This window comes from Aspergillus sclerotioniger (genome assembly GCF_003184525.1).
Source record: "Aspergillus sclerotioniger CBS 115572 chromosome Unknown BO94scaffold_16, whole genome shotgun sequence".
NCBI lineage: Eukaryota > Fungi > Ascomycota > Eurotiomycetes > Eurotiales > Aspergillaceae > Aspergillus > Aspergillus sclerotioniger.
In genome coordinates, this window is record NW_020291006.1 from 698,281 (window position 1) to 710,834 (window position 12,554).

Consider the following 12,554-nt stretch of genomic DNA (forward strand, 5'->3'; position numbering starts at 1 on the left):
AATGGCCTGTATGGTATCGGATGAGATTGATGGTATGTGTAAGTTGTGAGCCTATTGGGAAAGTGCTGGGACTCGGCTTGTTGCGAGGTTTGAGATCGCAGTCATATTATGGGACAGAATGTGAATTGGGACGGTGTCATTGGAGGAGTAAGGGAAGGATAGTGAGAAACATGTATATAAAACAGGGACTCAGGCGCCGAGGGAAGTCAATCTGGCGGAAAGACGCAACCTGATTGACTCCCCGGAGAGAAAAAAGGAGGCGAGGAGGAAGAGGGGGAAAGACACGTGTTATATGCCGGTTAATGGTTGTTTGATGAGTGAATTATTGGGAAGTGCCGGTTGGAGGCAGCAAGGTCTATCTGGAATCTCCGGGTGTGGCCACTGATGATGCGACAGTTGACGAATGTTTCACGCTGCAGGTAATGTTAATAGCCTATTTGGAGAGTAGGAAGAAGGGATGTGCCGGTTGCAAGAAGGATAATGACGGAAGTATGCCTAGATACCGTAATAGGATCTTGTGTAAGGAATAGGGCATCGTATTCATAGTGAAACCCTTTTCTTGAATACGTATAGTACGCCACCAACCCTTTCCAGAAAACCATTCATTCCCAATCCGTGACATAAGCCCGTAAAGCTATAACTATTGAAACCACCATCCATCCTTCACCATTCATCTCCATTCCAGCCACCCCCTACACTTCATGCACCAACTTCACCGCCCCATACCAATTCCCATAACACCTCTGCGCATTCCTCAATACCTCCAACGGAAACGACCAAAACCCATGCGGAAAGCCCGGATATGCATCATACCTCGCCTGCACGCCCAACTCCTGCAACATCGCCTTCATAAGCCTCGCATCATCCCGTAACGTATCCATCCAACACTCCACAACATACACCTTCTTCAACTCCCCCAATCTCATATGCAACAACACCGAAAACGCTTATCCTCAGGCTCCGGTCCAGCCACCACCGTGGATGAAGATTATTATGGGGAGGTTGGCGATGGTGGAGGATGAGGGGGGAGTGTATCTCCTAGGGTGACGTCTTTCGTTGTGACCGTGGGATCGGGGGCTGGAAAGGTGTTGCGTTCTTACCAGTACGCCAAAATGATATACCGCTTGCCATCTGGAGAACAGACAGAACGAAGACTGTGTGTCCCAACAAAAGGTGTATTGGAAATGAGAAGTTTGCCAATTGCTTACGAGTCTTTTTGGAGGCCAATGAGTGTGGAGCTGGGTATGAGGAGGGGACCGCGGAGTTCTTCGAGGAACTGGGTGGGGTTTAATAGATGGTTAAGTCTCGAGGTGAAGGACCTAGAGTATTCGAGCCTGGTGGGTAGACAGGATTCATGATGGATAGAAAGATGGCTATGGTCGGTGTGTTCTCGATATGCTGGGATATATTACAATCATTCATATGGCCTTATGCTGGCCAGGTCTTGTATACTTTGATCGTTTATGATGATAATATGTATGACAGAAGATGATATTATAATATTTAGACGGCGTGATGCGTATAGAAAGACGTGATCCCATTATACTGGATTGCAGAGTCATCAAACTTCGGCACTGGACAGAATAACCCAATAAATGCCAAGAATTAAGCCACTGATGCTGTTCGCCTGGCTAAATAGAGTTCCACCTGGTCCTTGACAGCGTCATTGGGTTCCTCGCTTTTCATCTGGATGGCCTTGACATCGCCACATGCTGTGGGAAACATCCACCGCGTGAAGAGTTCATAATTGGCTTTGTTATTTTCCTTGAAATCATATAATTTGCTCTTCGCTATGCGAAGATACTCCCCATCGAAATGTACCTGCAGGACACGGGCTTGTGATGGCAAGACAGAAATGAGTAAGAGCTGTCCGGCGAACAATTGTCAATTAGCAATAAAGAAGCGAGCATAGAAAGGTGCTGCTAGGATGTCAATGAGTTTGGAAGTTGGGTAACGTACTGGGAAAATGGTTTGTTCGACGTAGCGGACATATCTCAACTTGCATTTCATGTACGAGAGGGCACAAATGACTTCACTACGAAAAGACATTTCGCGGGATCCGTATGCTGGACTATCCTAACAATGCAATGAGGTATAGAGGGGGACTCGGCTTCAGCTTCTGTGACTTTATACCACTCAAATGGAGTGTTGTAATACTCGCCCACCCCAATGTCGGTCTCGGGTTTGTCGTAGAACCTATGGGCAAATATGAGAACCTGGTAAGCCCATCGCCCTAATGCAATCTAGTACGGGATTCTCATATCTTACTCCTGTTCGACCCAGACGTTCGACGGTGAGTCGAGTTGTGCAGAGATCTCGTCGAGGGTGTGATTGACGCGAAAGGCTTCTGCGCGATGGCCTTCTTTAAAGTCCAGAAGATCCACTTCGTCCCATGGAATGATGGGCAATTTGTGTTGTGGGCATGGCGTATAGAACATATCGTGACTGTTGTTGGGCTTGCCTTCCAAGTCAAGTAAGGATACCTTGATGCCGTTCTGCTTTAGGAATCCATCACTCAAACAGCTGCTTTGTAGGTTGGCTGTTTTTGTCGCAATACCTTCCAGGCGGCGTGCTATGGCCTGCTTTTTTCCCAAACATTCAATGAGGGTGTTTTGGGGACTCGATATTTTTGGCTCCGCACGCATGGTTGATAGTCAGCAGTACCCGCAGATGATCCAGGGCGTAAGAGGGTGAATGAGTAAGAAACCCAAGAATTGCAAGTAGGAAGTTACGTTTTGTACATGCAAGATATGCCAAGGCGCTAATCTCGCGTGGATACCGGTTTAACTTGCAAGGAGACTAAGGAGCAATGAATACCCACTCTGGTGGGGACAATTGGTTGAATTGTGAGGAGGAAGCTCAAGGAGGAGTTCAAATGGTCAACAATCAACATACCGCCTGGCTTGAAGGGCCCCCTGCACGTGATTCCCGGGAAGAGAACCTCTGTACCTTGCCTGAGGGGTCAGATCAGAAAGATGGTCCGCGCACGTTCCAGAGACTCCGCGCCTCAGGCTACCAGTTCCCCTTTCTGGTTGATGAAAGCTCATGATCTCTCCAATCTCGAATCTGACAATATCGCAGACATTCGGTCCATCCAAAACCAACTACCCACACGGAGATCTTCGACCTGGAACCTGCGAAAATTATCTCACGCTCGGGATGCCCCGAAGCCCGATTCCCTAATTTGGGAATGCACAGAGCTGTTACCCCTCGTTTACATGCCCGGTGTGACCTCAATGCGCGACGTTTAACGAACCATCTATTTTGCCATGTCTAGTGGTGCGTCCGGCTTTCCCTACAGCTCCTTCTTCCACTCGATTGATGAGACCTCAACCATCGGCCCTTTGATCCCGGTAAAAGTCATTGGAACGGCATTACAATGCCAAGCAACAAACTTCGCTGATCAGCGGCCAGTGGGGCTGAATGTGCCAAGAAGTACAATGTCTACAGTTCCAGTATTTATCAACTCCAGAACTACCATTCGGCATCTAAAATCGAGGAGCCTCAATACCTGGCCCTCCGAGCCATTTTGAGAACCAGGAGTCAAGCTTGGTTTCAACCATACGACTAGGGTATTGGCGAGGTGGACAATGCCAAGATTATGTTGAAAAGTGTCCCTCATTGGAATACCTTTCTGGAGAAGGTGGGGATGAAGGTGTATTTACAACAAATCCTTCCTATGACCGAAGACTTTGGCTCATTCACCCTTGTCTGGTATCTTATGCAGCTGATCCAGTCCTCCAAAGGCTCGGAAGACCAGGAAAACGATCTTGACTTCTCACCCGCTATAACGAGACAGAGGGCCCGGTTGAATAAGCGCCTTCAGCCAGGCTCAGATGTCTTCACGGAGTCACCAACGCGTGGAATGACTAATTTGACAAAGGAGTTTCTGGAGATCGGTCTTGGAGGTGCCCAAAGCGATGCACTGACGGAGGAAGCAGAGAAATGGCAGCTGTACGACCCCCAGTCTCCGCCTGATGATCTGAAGAAGGATCCGAACTTCGCACCTCAGATCTCGTTTCCTCCTGTATCGGATGAGAACACAGTAAATGCATTTCTGATTTTATTGCCCTCCGCTGTGACCCTCTCTATTCCAGGGGTCAAGGCATATTGGTCTCTCGAACGTAAGAGATATACCGTGGGTGTAGATGATGACACCGAATTATATACGGCTCGAACCGATGGGCATCTGGCAATACCAAACCAAGATTACTCGAAAATAATAGTGGAAGTGAAACCAATGATGCGCAAAGCTTCAGCGAGAGTCCGAATGCAGGAGACCGCACAAATGGTGGCATGGATACACAAAGAACCCGACGTTATAAACCTCGAAAATAATGATCAGAAGCCACAGGATATATGGTACGCTTTTGACACACCTGTTTGTTGCGCTCTTGCCATTGTGCCCTTGGTGACTGATCAAGAATTCTCCAGGTTCCGCCGTATGATGCTATGTTGTGATCGGCATGAAGTGTACCTGGTTTTCGCCGGTTACAACGCTGACTACATTGACTATGTCAGAAACTCTAAGCGCGATTCAAGTTGTGACTCTTTTCTAAGGATGTCCGAGTTTGGCCCATGGGATATTCGAAACCGTGATGACATGGAGGCAATTGCCGCAATTATATTGGCCGTGACTTTGCAGATGGGGAACGATCAGCCACTTACAAGTCCTGATGCCAGTAAATAACAGATTTCCTTCCCGTTTCCATGTAGATCGCGACTCTACTTATTGAGGGAATAGCTTGAGTCTGGAACCTGAACTCTGTGTCGTCCCTGGGGAGATATAGTGTCAAATAGTGGCCGTGGGCGGTGACTTGTTGGTAACAATATGCCCGATGGCCGCTATAGCATATAATGAGCGCTGGCCCGTGCACTTAACTACCGTTCTGCGTTTTCTTTGGCAGGAATCAATTATCCCGTAATGGCGAGGAAATATTGGTGCCATGATGAAGGACATCTCGAATTAAACAGAATGAAAATGGGCAGGTGTTGCACTAAGCCGCACCTCACATTCTTCTCTCGTCCTATTTGCCATCCTGCCTGTCTGACACTTTTCGACCGTTTTTGAAATGCCATGATCCATGGCAGGGACTCTTCGAAAAGTCGGAGTCCACAATTTCACGGGCCACGCGGAAAGATAGTTCGATCGTTGTTGCGCGGCGGAAGGACCCATTATGGGCGGTTATATAGAGATCGTATGTACTAGGAAGCATGTATACCTTATGGCCACCGTCAGGAATACAAATTAGCTCTTTATATCGCTTGAATCCTTGATCGCTGGCTAGATCTTGGAGTGTCTGCAGAGAGAAACCGCGATTTAAGATGAAGACTCGACATGACAAGCTATAGTCCCAGCCCGTAGCGATGGTGTCAAGTGGTGTAAAGCTTCCAGGCTGCAATTGGTAGTTTATGACGACGAGCAGTTTAACTAGTGAGCTCTTTGTTTCAACATTGACGAGCATCATTCTCTGTCCCTCTTCGTGATTGTGTGAAGAGGAATCTTCATGATTCATTGACTCGTCTAAGATTATTCAGTCGGCTTGCACATCGCAGTCGAAGGTATCGACTTACCACTTGGTTGTCTTCGTACGGAAAGGGACTTGAAAGATAGATTAATCGGCTGAGGAGGATATGTTCCCATCACATGTATTGCTGGATCAGAGTCGATGTAAAAACCAAAAGGTATGTTCCTGAACGATTCGTCGCTGCGCCTGGCACGTCGGATCAGGATATCCTTCATGGTCGCCTCCTCCACGAACTCTGGAGCGACAAGCTTCGGCTTGCACCAAAGTGGTCGCCAATATTCGTCATCAATAGACCCATGGGCCCATGTACATGCGGTACTCGAGACCAACGGTATTGCTATGTATTGCGTTTTGTGGGGAACCTCTCGCGCTGATCCACAACTAAGGATTCCGTAAGCGATAGTTTCGTAGCACCGATCTAAGACAACAGGAAGAGATAAAAGCAGCCCTCTTTGTGCCATAGAGAATGTCGTTTCTTTGAACGGGCGAATCGGACACTGGAAAATATCACCACACCAGCGAAAGAAGCCAGGATGGCTTGCTAGGATTGGTGCCATTATTGGTTGCTCTGATGATGTTTCAGCAGTAATCTCAAGGTCCCCACCACTGATATCGAACTCGTCGTAGCCGGAAGGTCCAGTCAAACCCCACGAGAGCAGGGAAGTGTCATTTGTAACTTTCATAATTTCCTCCTGCAACCGCAGGAATGCTTTATCGCCTTCTCCATACAGCAAAGGCATGGATATATCAAACAGACCAAGTAGGCAGTAAGCCATGTCCTCTCGTCTCGTGGTCCTCCTTTTAGCTGCCCATGACATTCTTTGTGCCACACTGGCACTTGAGATCCGCTCGTAGCTAGGTGGCAGTTTCGTAAAGGCACCAAATCCATAGAAGAGATACTTTCTATGGATCCCTGTCACGTTTTCGATAACAGAATACTTGTCGATCTTGCTGCCAATATCCACCCAATATTTATTAAAGAATATGAGCTTCTCCGGAGCAAGTAATTCTTGTAGTGTCCATCCTCTAGTGAACCACCGGGCTCGATGAACGTCATTGTTTAAAGCACCCTCCACATCGATAAGATACGCAAAGCACACCTTGGACTTCTCATAAAAAGAAAACATTGAGTTGATGGCCTCTTGTAGCTCGGAGCTGCTGGACTTGTCGATGCAGCAGGTGTCAATCCAAATATAGGCGCAGCCATGAATGCGAGCCTTGTTGCAGGCCCTGTGTATTTTAGCCCATCCAGTGAATTTTGGGGAAGTCTCTGGTGGTGGGTTATCAATAGTCCAAGTTACCAAATCGCCGAAGGTGATTTCCTCTTCCTCGGGGCCCCAGGTGTGCGATAAGATGGCGTATGGCGGGGCTTGTTGCGCATCCACGAAACTTACCATTCGCATTGTCCGAACGTGAAGAAGTCTCATGATTATTTTGCCAAAACCTCCCAGTCGGAATATGTAGGAAATTCTTTCCCCAAGGGGTGTACAGAATGCTATTATGCTGCGCGTCAAAGTAAGGCGGCTAAATGCGATGGAGGGGTCCATGCGGTTTGCTTTCTCCCACTACACGTGACTTGCATCCAATGCCACCCAACCCTGTCGCAACACATGTACAGGAACCTCGAAAAACATGGTGCTATGGCAGTTCATGCACTCATAGGGTATATAATATCAAGTGCTTCTCATTGTATTGCTATCGAATTGATCGACATACAGCTGACAGGTTCACGGGTGTCGTTGAGTCGATAAAAGCCCTGCAACGTCGGGACATATTCTTTACATTCAAGCTGTTATTGAGCCTTTTGAGGTAAGCTGCACGCGATTGCGGGGAAATTTCTATGTTCTGATGGTTTGAGGCTGTGATATATAAATATGAATAAAAGATCGCTTGGATTACTGGGCCACTCCTCACAAAAGGATAACCCCAACGACCATAGCAACTGCCGCGAGAACAAGGTTCTGAATGGGAACAGCAGAAGCAGCTCCTGTGAATACAGCGCCAACCGCGCTGGACGTAGTGCTTGATGCCTGGGCAGTTGCGCTGTTTGCGGGTGTCATGGATGCAACGGAACTACTGATTGCAGGTCTAGTTGAGAAACCATAGCCTGCTGGGAAATTCTGGCCACTTGAAGAACCATAAGAGGAGCCAGCAATAGGCGAAGATCCATCAGATACGGCAGCAACATTGTTTCCATTGATGGGTGAGTTGGAGTTGGTACTGGGGATTTCTGCGGTCGTAGAGGTGCTTTCGACGGAGGTAGTCAATGTCTTAGGCGAGCTAGAACCATTGTACTCTCCAGTAATTCCGGTGGCAGAGGTAGCCGTGAGATCCATATCGGAGTTTGGAGGTGTTTGCCCGGTGGATTCAGCGGTATTGTGAGAGCCAGAATTAGAGGAGTCATAAGAAGCGGAGGCGGAGCCAGAGTTGAAAGATTCAGAACCAGAAACAGAGGCGAAACTACCAGCGGAGCTAGTTCCAGTGCGTGATCTGGAATCACCGGAGCCCGAGGGCCTAGAAGGTCCGGTAGACCCAATGGCAGATCCAGAGGTAGAGTAATTAGACAAACCAGACAACTCCGTACTAATGTGGCCAGAATCCGAGTCCGAGGTATAGCAACAGGCAGGCCCAGAGCTAGAATCACTAGGAGAGCCAGAGAAAATGCAGGAGCCATAATCACTCGATGAATTCGACGGGCCGGAACCATTAGAGCCAGATGCAGAAACTCCGGACGCAGAAGAACCGGCAACACGCGATTCGGATCCAGAGCTAGAAGAAGCATCCAGGCTAGAGCTGCCAGTGGAGCCAAAACTGCCAATTTCGGATGAGGCCGATGAAACATGCGGCCAAGGCTTTTCAGGAGCGACAGCATTAGCTGAGGCGGCCGCAACCGTGCCAGGCGCAGCAGTCGTCGTGCTGGAATCTGTCGGAGTTCCTTGACTGCCTGCAATGTTGACACCGGCACCATGTGGCCCTGTAGTCACCGGGGCGTCATTAGACCCCGAAGAAACATTGGTCGTACCTGGTAAGGCCGTTTGAGCGGGAATCGTCTTGCCCGTAAAGATAATCGTTGTTCCAGCCACCAACGTCTGGGTGCTGATATAGGTGGTCTGTGAGCGGGCAGGGCAGTTTGTGACAGTAGCCGCGCACGATGTGATGGTCGTGGTTCTGGTCGTAAGGATAGTCGATGTGTAAGAGCCATCATCGGTCGCAGTTGCAGTTGCGGCTGCGGTGATGGGGCATACTGTCGTCGAGACTAGAATGGTCTCGGTAGTGAGATATGTTGTCCTCTTGGAGGCGGGGCAATCGGTAATGGTAGAAGGACAGGAGGTTATTGTCACAGTGCTGGTAGTAAAGATCGTAGAGGTGGTCATGTCCGACCCCGCAGGGACTGTCGCAAGTTTGGCAGATTGCGAGGCTGTAGGCAGAGGGTTTGTTGCTAAGATAGATGTGAGGGGCCTCCCAGGTTGGCCCGGTGTCAAAATGTGCGAGGAGGCGACATTGGACGACAAAGAAGACGCTGGCGACGGCACAGCAGATGACAACCCCGGAATGAATATTGGGATGGTAACTGGTGTAGTGACTGCGATTGCTGATGAAACCAAGGAGCTGGACGAAGCAGCAACTCGACTACGGCTGACACTTACCGAAGGACTGACAGAAGAGACGGGATAGTCTGACAATGATGACGCAACTCGACTGCGGTTCACAGCAACCGAAGAAGAGGCTAGAACTAGGGAAGTCGCATGGAAAGACGAAGATGGAACAGCCAAATGAGAAACTGGGGTAGGAGAGACCACAGCGGATGAGATCGGAGTTCTCGGAGGGGTGGTTGATGATACTTGAGTGGAGCTGGCCACAGCCGATGAAGACCTTTGCACCGGACAGCTCACTATTTGGATGTTGAGTCGAACATTGGCAATTTCGATGTCTGGCAGATAATCGGTGTCCTCCGTACTACATTGTACAGTGATCATAATGGTAAAATCTGAAACAGTGGCATCCCAAGTTCCGTTAACCGCCATCCAACCACTGTCGGTCGAGGAAACCGTGACAGTCTCATGCGCGATGTCCAATAGGAGGCCCGTGTCGCCATTGGATAACCGATAGTCGATGCTACACGTAACAGGGACATCTGCATTATATTCGTCTGACTTGAGCCGCCAGGAGACGGATGCGTTGTATGTCTGGCCGACCTGGGCATCGGCGACGGTTTGGTTGATCTGATAAAAGTCGTAATCTGATCCAGGGATATAACTAGCAAGATGTGGTCAACGATAGGAGTTCATCATCTTGGTAGGTATACTTACACGCATTGGCCACCCCCCGGGGCATCGTCATCGACCAGGTGGAGATTGGTAGAGCACTCCGTATCCAGCCACTCCGTACTGTCATCGTCAGTAAAGCTGCCATCTTGCACAAGCTCGCCCGTCAGAGTGGTCGTTGAGGTCGCACACTGAGAGGTACAAACGGCTTCTGGTCCCAGCAACGAAATGCCCGAGATCTGGAGGGTGCTGCTAGATGCTTGCGAGCAGGTGATGCGAAACTTGAGAGTCACCTCGCTGACCTGAGATTGCCATTGTCCAAGTACCAAACCCCATCCGGTGGCACTACCATCTGGCGACCAGATATCGCCGTAGGTCACAAACTCGGTCGTCTCGTCGGTTACGGCGTATACATTCATCGAACAATACGGATAGGCTCCGTCTGAATCCTGATCCCCGAACAGATTCCAGTACGAATGGAGTTGATAGTATGGGCCCTCCTGGACTGCAACTATTTGCTCGAATTCGAAGCCATTCTCAGAGGTGCTGTAGGGAATTTCACTGTCCGATGCATCAGTGGAGGGTGTGACAAGATGCCTGTTCGACTTACAGCATGCTCCCACCATTGAGACCCCCGGTGGTGACAATAGAATATTTATCTGAGCTTGAAGTTGTGGTCCAAGCAGAGGTGGTGGTGAAATCCCCGTTCTCAACGAAATCCTTGGTCACTTGGGTGCAGACCTCGATATCTGCTGCACTGACAACAGCCCCGATGCCGTGGCTTAATAGCCATGCCAATGGCAGAAAGAAACGAGCAGTTATCATGATGAGCAATTATTCCTGTGTTATAAATGAGCGTGGAGGAGTATTCCCAAAAGAGTGGATGGCCGCAGGGCCGAGATTGACGTGGATTCTGCTGCTCGGGGTGGATGCCGGGCTTTATATCTCTCAGCTCGGACTCGGACCAGCTGTCCTGGTCCGTGTTACTCGGGCACAAGAAGGATTGCATTATTGAGGATCGCATGTTTTAGCGCATGATGGGCTTGCGCCATGGTGGGCTGGAGAATGTTCGTCGGGAAGAATTGCCCGGAGTACCTGTCCAACACGAACCGTGACCCACTGCGTCGGTAGATTTAACCCCTCTGGTTCTGTTTGGAGTTTCCAGGATAATCCATGCGACACTAGGAGTCATGTGAGCCAGTGGGGATTCGGATAGGAACAAGTTAGCGAATCGAATCGTAAATCGGTGGTGGCTGAATTAAGGGGCGAACTTGTTCTGCCAGGATGAACTCGCTCATATCGGATTAATATCCCACATCCAGAATCGGGCCTCATTCATGAAATGGCACCATGGCTAGATTTATTTGAGTCCGTTCATCTTCCTTCGGAGGTTTAGCGACTCAGACTTCAGTGATATCGTTCGACACGCCATGACGGCTAAATCTGAAGGGCCTTCCTTTCCCTTTCAGTTCGCCGGTCCACAGGAGAGTTTGTGTCATGTCAGGACAGATGTATTCCGGGTCTTGTAAGCTTTGGACCCTCGTCAGGCCACCAGAGAAGGTAATCTGTGCAGCACTTGGTCATCGGGGTTGAACTTTTTTCGTTGATAGTAATCAGGGAATCGAATGCTAGAAAAACACCACAACAGTTGCCATCGCCAGTCTATCTGGTGGAACCATAGTATGCCTGGGGTGCAGGGCGCCGAGTTATCTTGTAAGAGAATTCGTCATACGTCAAGGTGAGATTGATAGGGACTCCAACGTGGAGCCAGGACTGACGCTCGATCATCCTCAGTCTCTTTGGCGCAGCACATATCAATCGTGTCTTGTCTAATACTGATGATGCCATGGCACTGGAAATATGGTACAGGACGTTTTTAGGGATGCGCCAGCATGATGGACGGTGGTGGGAGGATGACTGACAGGACAAGAACAAGGTTAGATTAGCCTTGGTAGGTTTGCAAACGGGTGAAAAGTTGGACAGAAGAAAGCTTAGCTGGCCCGAGTACTCGTTTTATTAAATTTGGGAAGCGGTTTTCTAAGAAGGTTATTTCCAGCTCTAAGGATCATTGTGAAGTCAATGGAGGGAATGGAGGGAATGGAGGGAATGGGGATTTGCGGGGAGAGTATAAATCCCACGCCGTGAAGCATTCTAGTCATTTTCGCCCGCGGTCAGCCTCCACCCAACCACAACCCACACAACCTCTTCCCACCACAGCTCTAAATCCATCGCAATGGCCTACACCCTTACCGTTCTCTATCCAAACGAGCTCGATGCAGACTACGACCTCGACTACTATGTCTCCAACCACATGCCTCTCGTTCAACGACACTGGGAGAAATACGGCATCCACAGCTGGTCGGTAACCCGGTTCAATCCCTCGGTCGATGGGACTCGGCCTCTTTATACTTTCGGATGCACTATCCACTGGGAAAGCGAGGAAGGGGTGCAGAAGGCATTTAAAGGCCCAGAGGCTGCGGAGGTTCTGGGAGATATTGCCAAGTTCAGTAACAAACAACCCATATTCTTGTTAGGAGAGAGAATAGCCACGACATGACGCACACTGCTTTATGGAAGGGGAGGCATCTTTCCCAGACGAGGTGCAGAGGAATCCCCCTTGCGTGAGCGCAGGCAACATCGTCCCATTTTGATGAATTCGGCGAGGGAATATGTGTAGCTACCCTTAATTGGCAGCTGAATTACCTATATGACGGAGCCAAATTGAGATATCACCTCTTTATTTTCAAGTGAGATGAAATCG

At 49.3% G+C, this 12,554-nt stretch overlaps 5 protein-coding genes across 5 annotated transcripts; 2 read left to right on the forward strand and 3 right to left on the reverse strand.

Moving 5' to 3' along the window:
- Positions 1–1,545: 1,545 nt before the first annotated feature.
- Positions 1,546–2,645, reverse strand: BO94DRAFT_566577 (uncharacterized protein; the record flags this gene model as incomplete). Its single annotated transcript, XM_025614566.1, has 4 exons — positions 1,546–1,866; positions 1,960–1,998; positions 2,040–2,196; positions 2,269–2,645. 4 exons carry the CDS (start codon positions 2,643–2,645, stop codon positions 1,606–1,608), a joined length of 834 nt encoding a protein of 277 aa, XP_025466875.1. The 3' UTR covers positions 1,546–1,605.
- A 624-nt stretch (positions 2,646–3,269) lies between these two features.
- On the forward strand, positions 3,270–4,737 carry BO94DRAFT_566578 (uncharacterized protein; the record flags this gene model as incomplete). The annotated part of the gene is made up of 3 exons (XM_025614567.1): positions 3,270–3,353; positions 3,572–4,362; positions 4,435–4,737. The coding sequence occupies 3 exons, from the start codon at positions 3,270–3,272 to the stop codon at positions 4,688–4,690; spliced, it is 1,131 nt and encodes a 376-aa protein (XP_025466876.1). The 3' UTR covers positions 4,691–4,737.
- Positions 4,738–5,027: 290 nt separating this feature from the next.
- BO94DRAFT_586417 (HET-domain-containing protein) lies at positions 5,028–6,931 on the reverse strand (the record flags this gene model as incomplete). Its single annotated transcript, XM_025615762.1, has 2 exons — positions 5,028–5,524; positions 5,575–6,931. The coding sequence occupies 2 exons, from the start codon at positions 6,929–6,931 to the stop codon at positions 5,028–5,030; spliced, it is 1,854 nt and encodes a 617-aa protein (XP_025466877.1).
- A 426-nt stretch (positions 6,932–7,357) lies between these two features.
- Positions 7,358–10,251, reverse strand: BO94DRAFT_99212 (uncharacterized protein). Its single transcript, XM_025617783.1, has 3 exons — positions 10,096–10,251; positions 9,839–9,916; positions 7,358–9,785 (listed from the first exon to the last, which is right to left on the reverse strand). The coding sequence occupies exons 1-3, from the start codon at positions 10,143–10,145 to the stop codon at positions 7,439–7,441; spliced, it is 2,475 nt and encodes an 824-aa protein (XP_025466878.1). The 5' UTR covers positions 10,146–10,251; the 3' UTR covers positions 7,358–7,438.
- Positions 10,252–11,978: 1,727 nt separating this feature from the next.
- BO94DRAFT_535999 (uncharacterized protein) lies at positions 11,979–12,526 on the forward strand. The gene has a single exon (XM_025611914.1). It carries the CDS (start codon positions 12,027–12,029, stop codon positions 12,348–12,350), a length of 324 nt encoding a protein of 107 aa, XP_025466879.1. The 5' UTR covers positions 11,979–12,026; the 3' UTR covers positions 12,351–12,526.
- Positions 12,527–12,554: the final 28 nt, after the last annotated feature.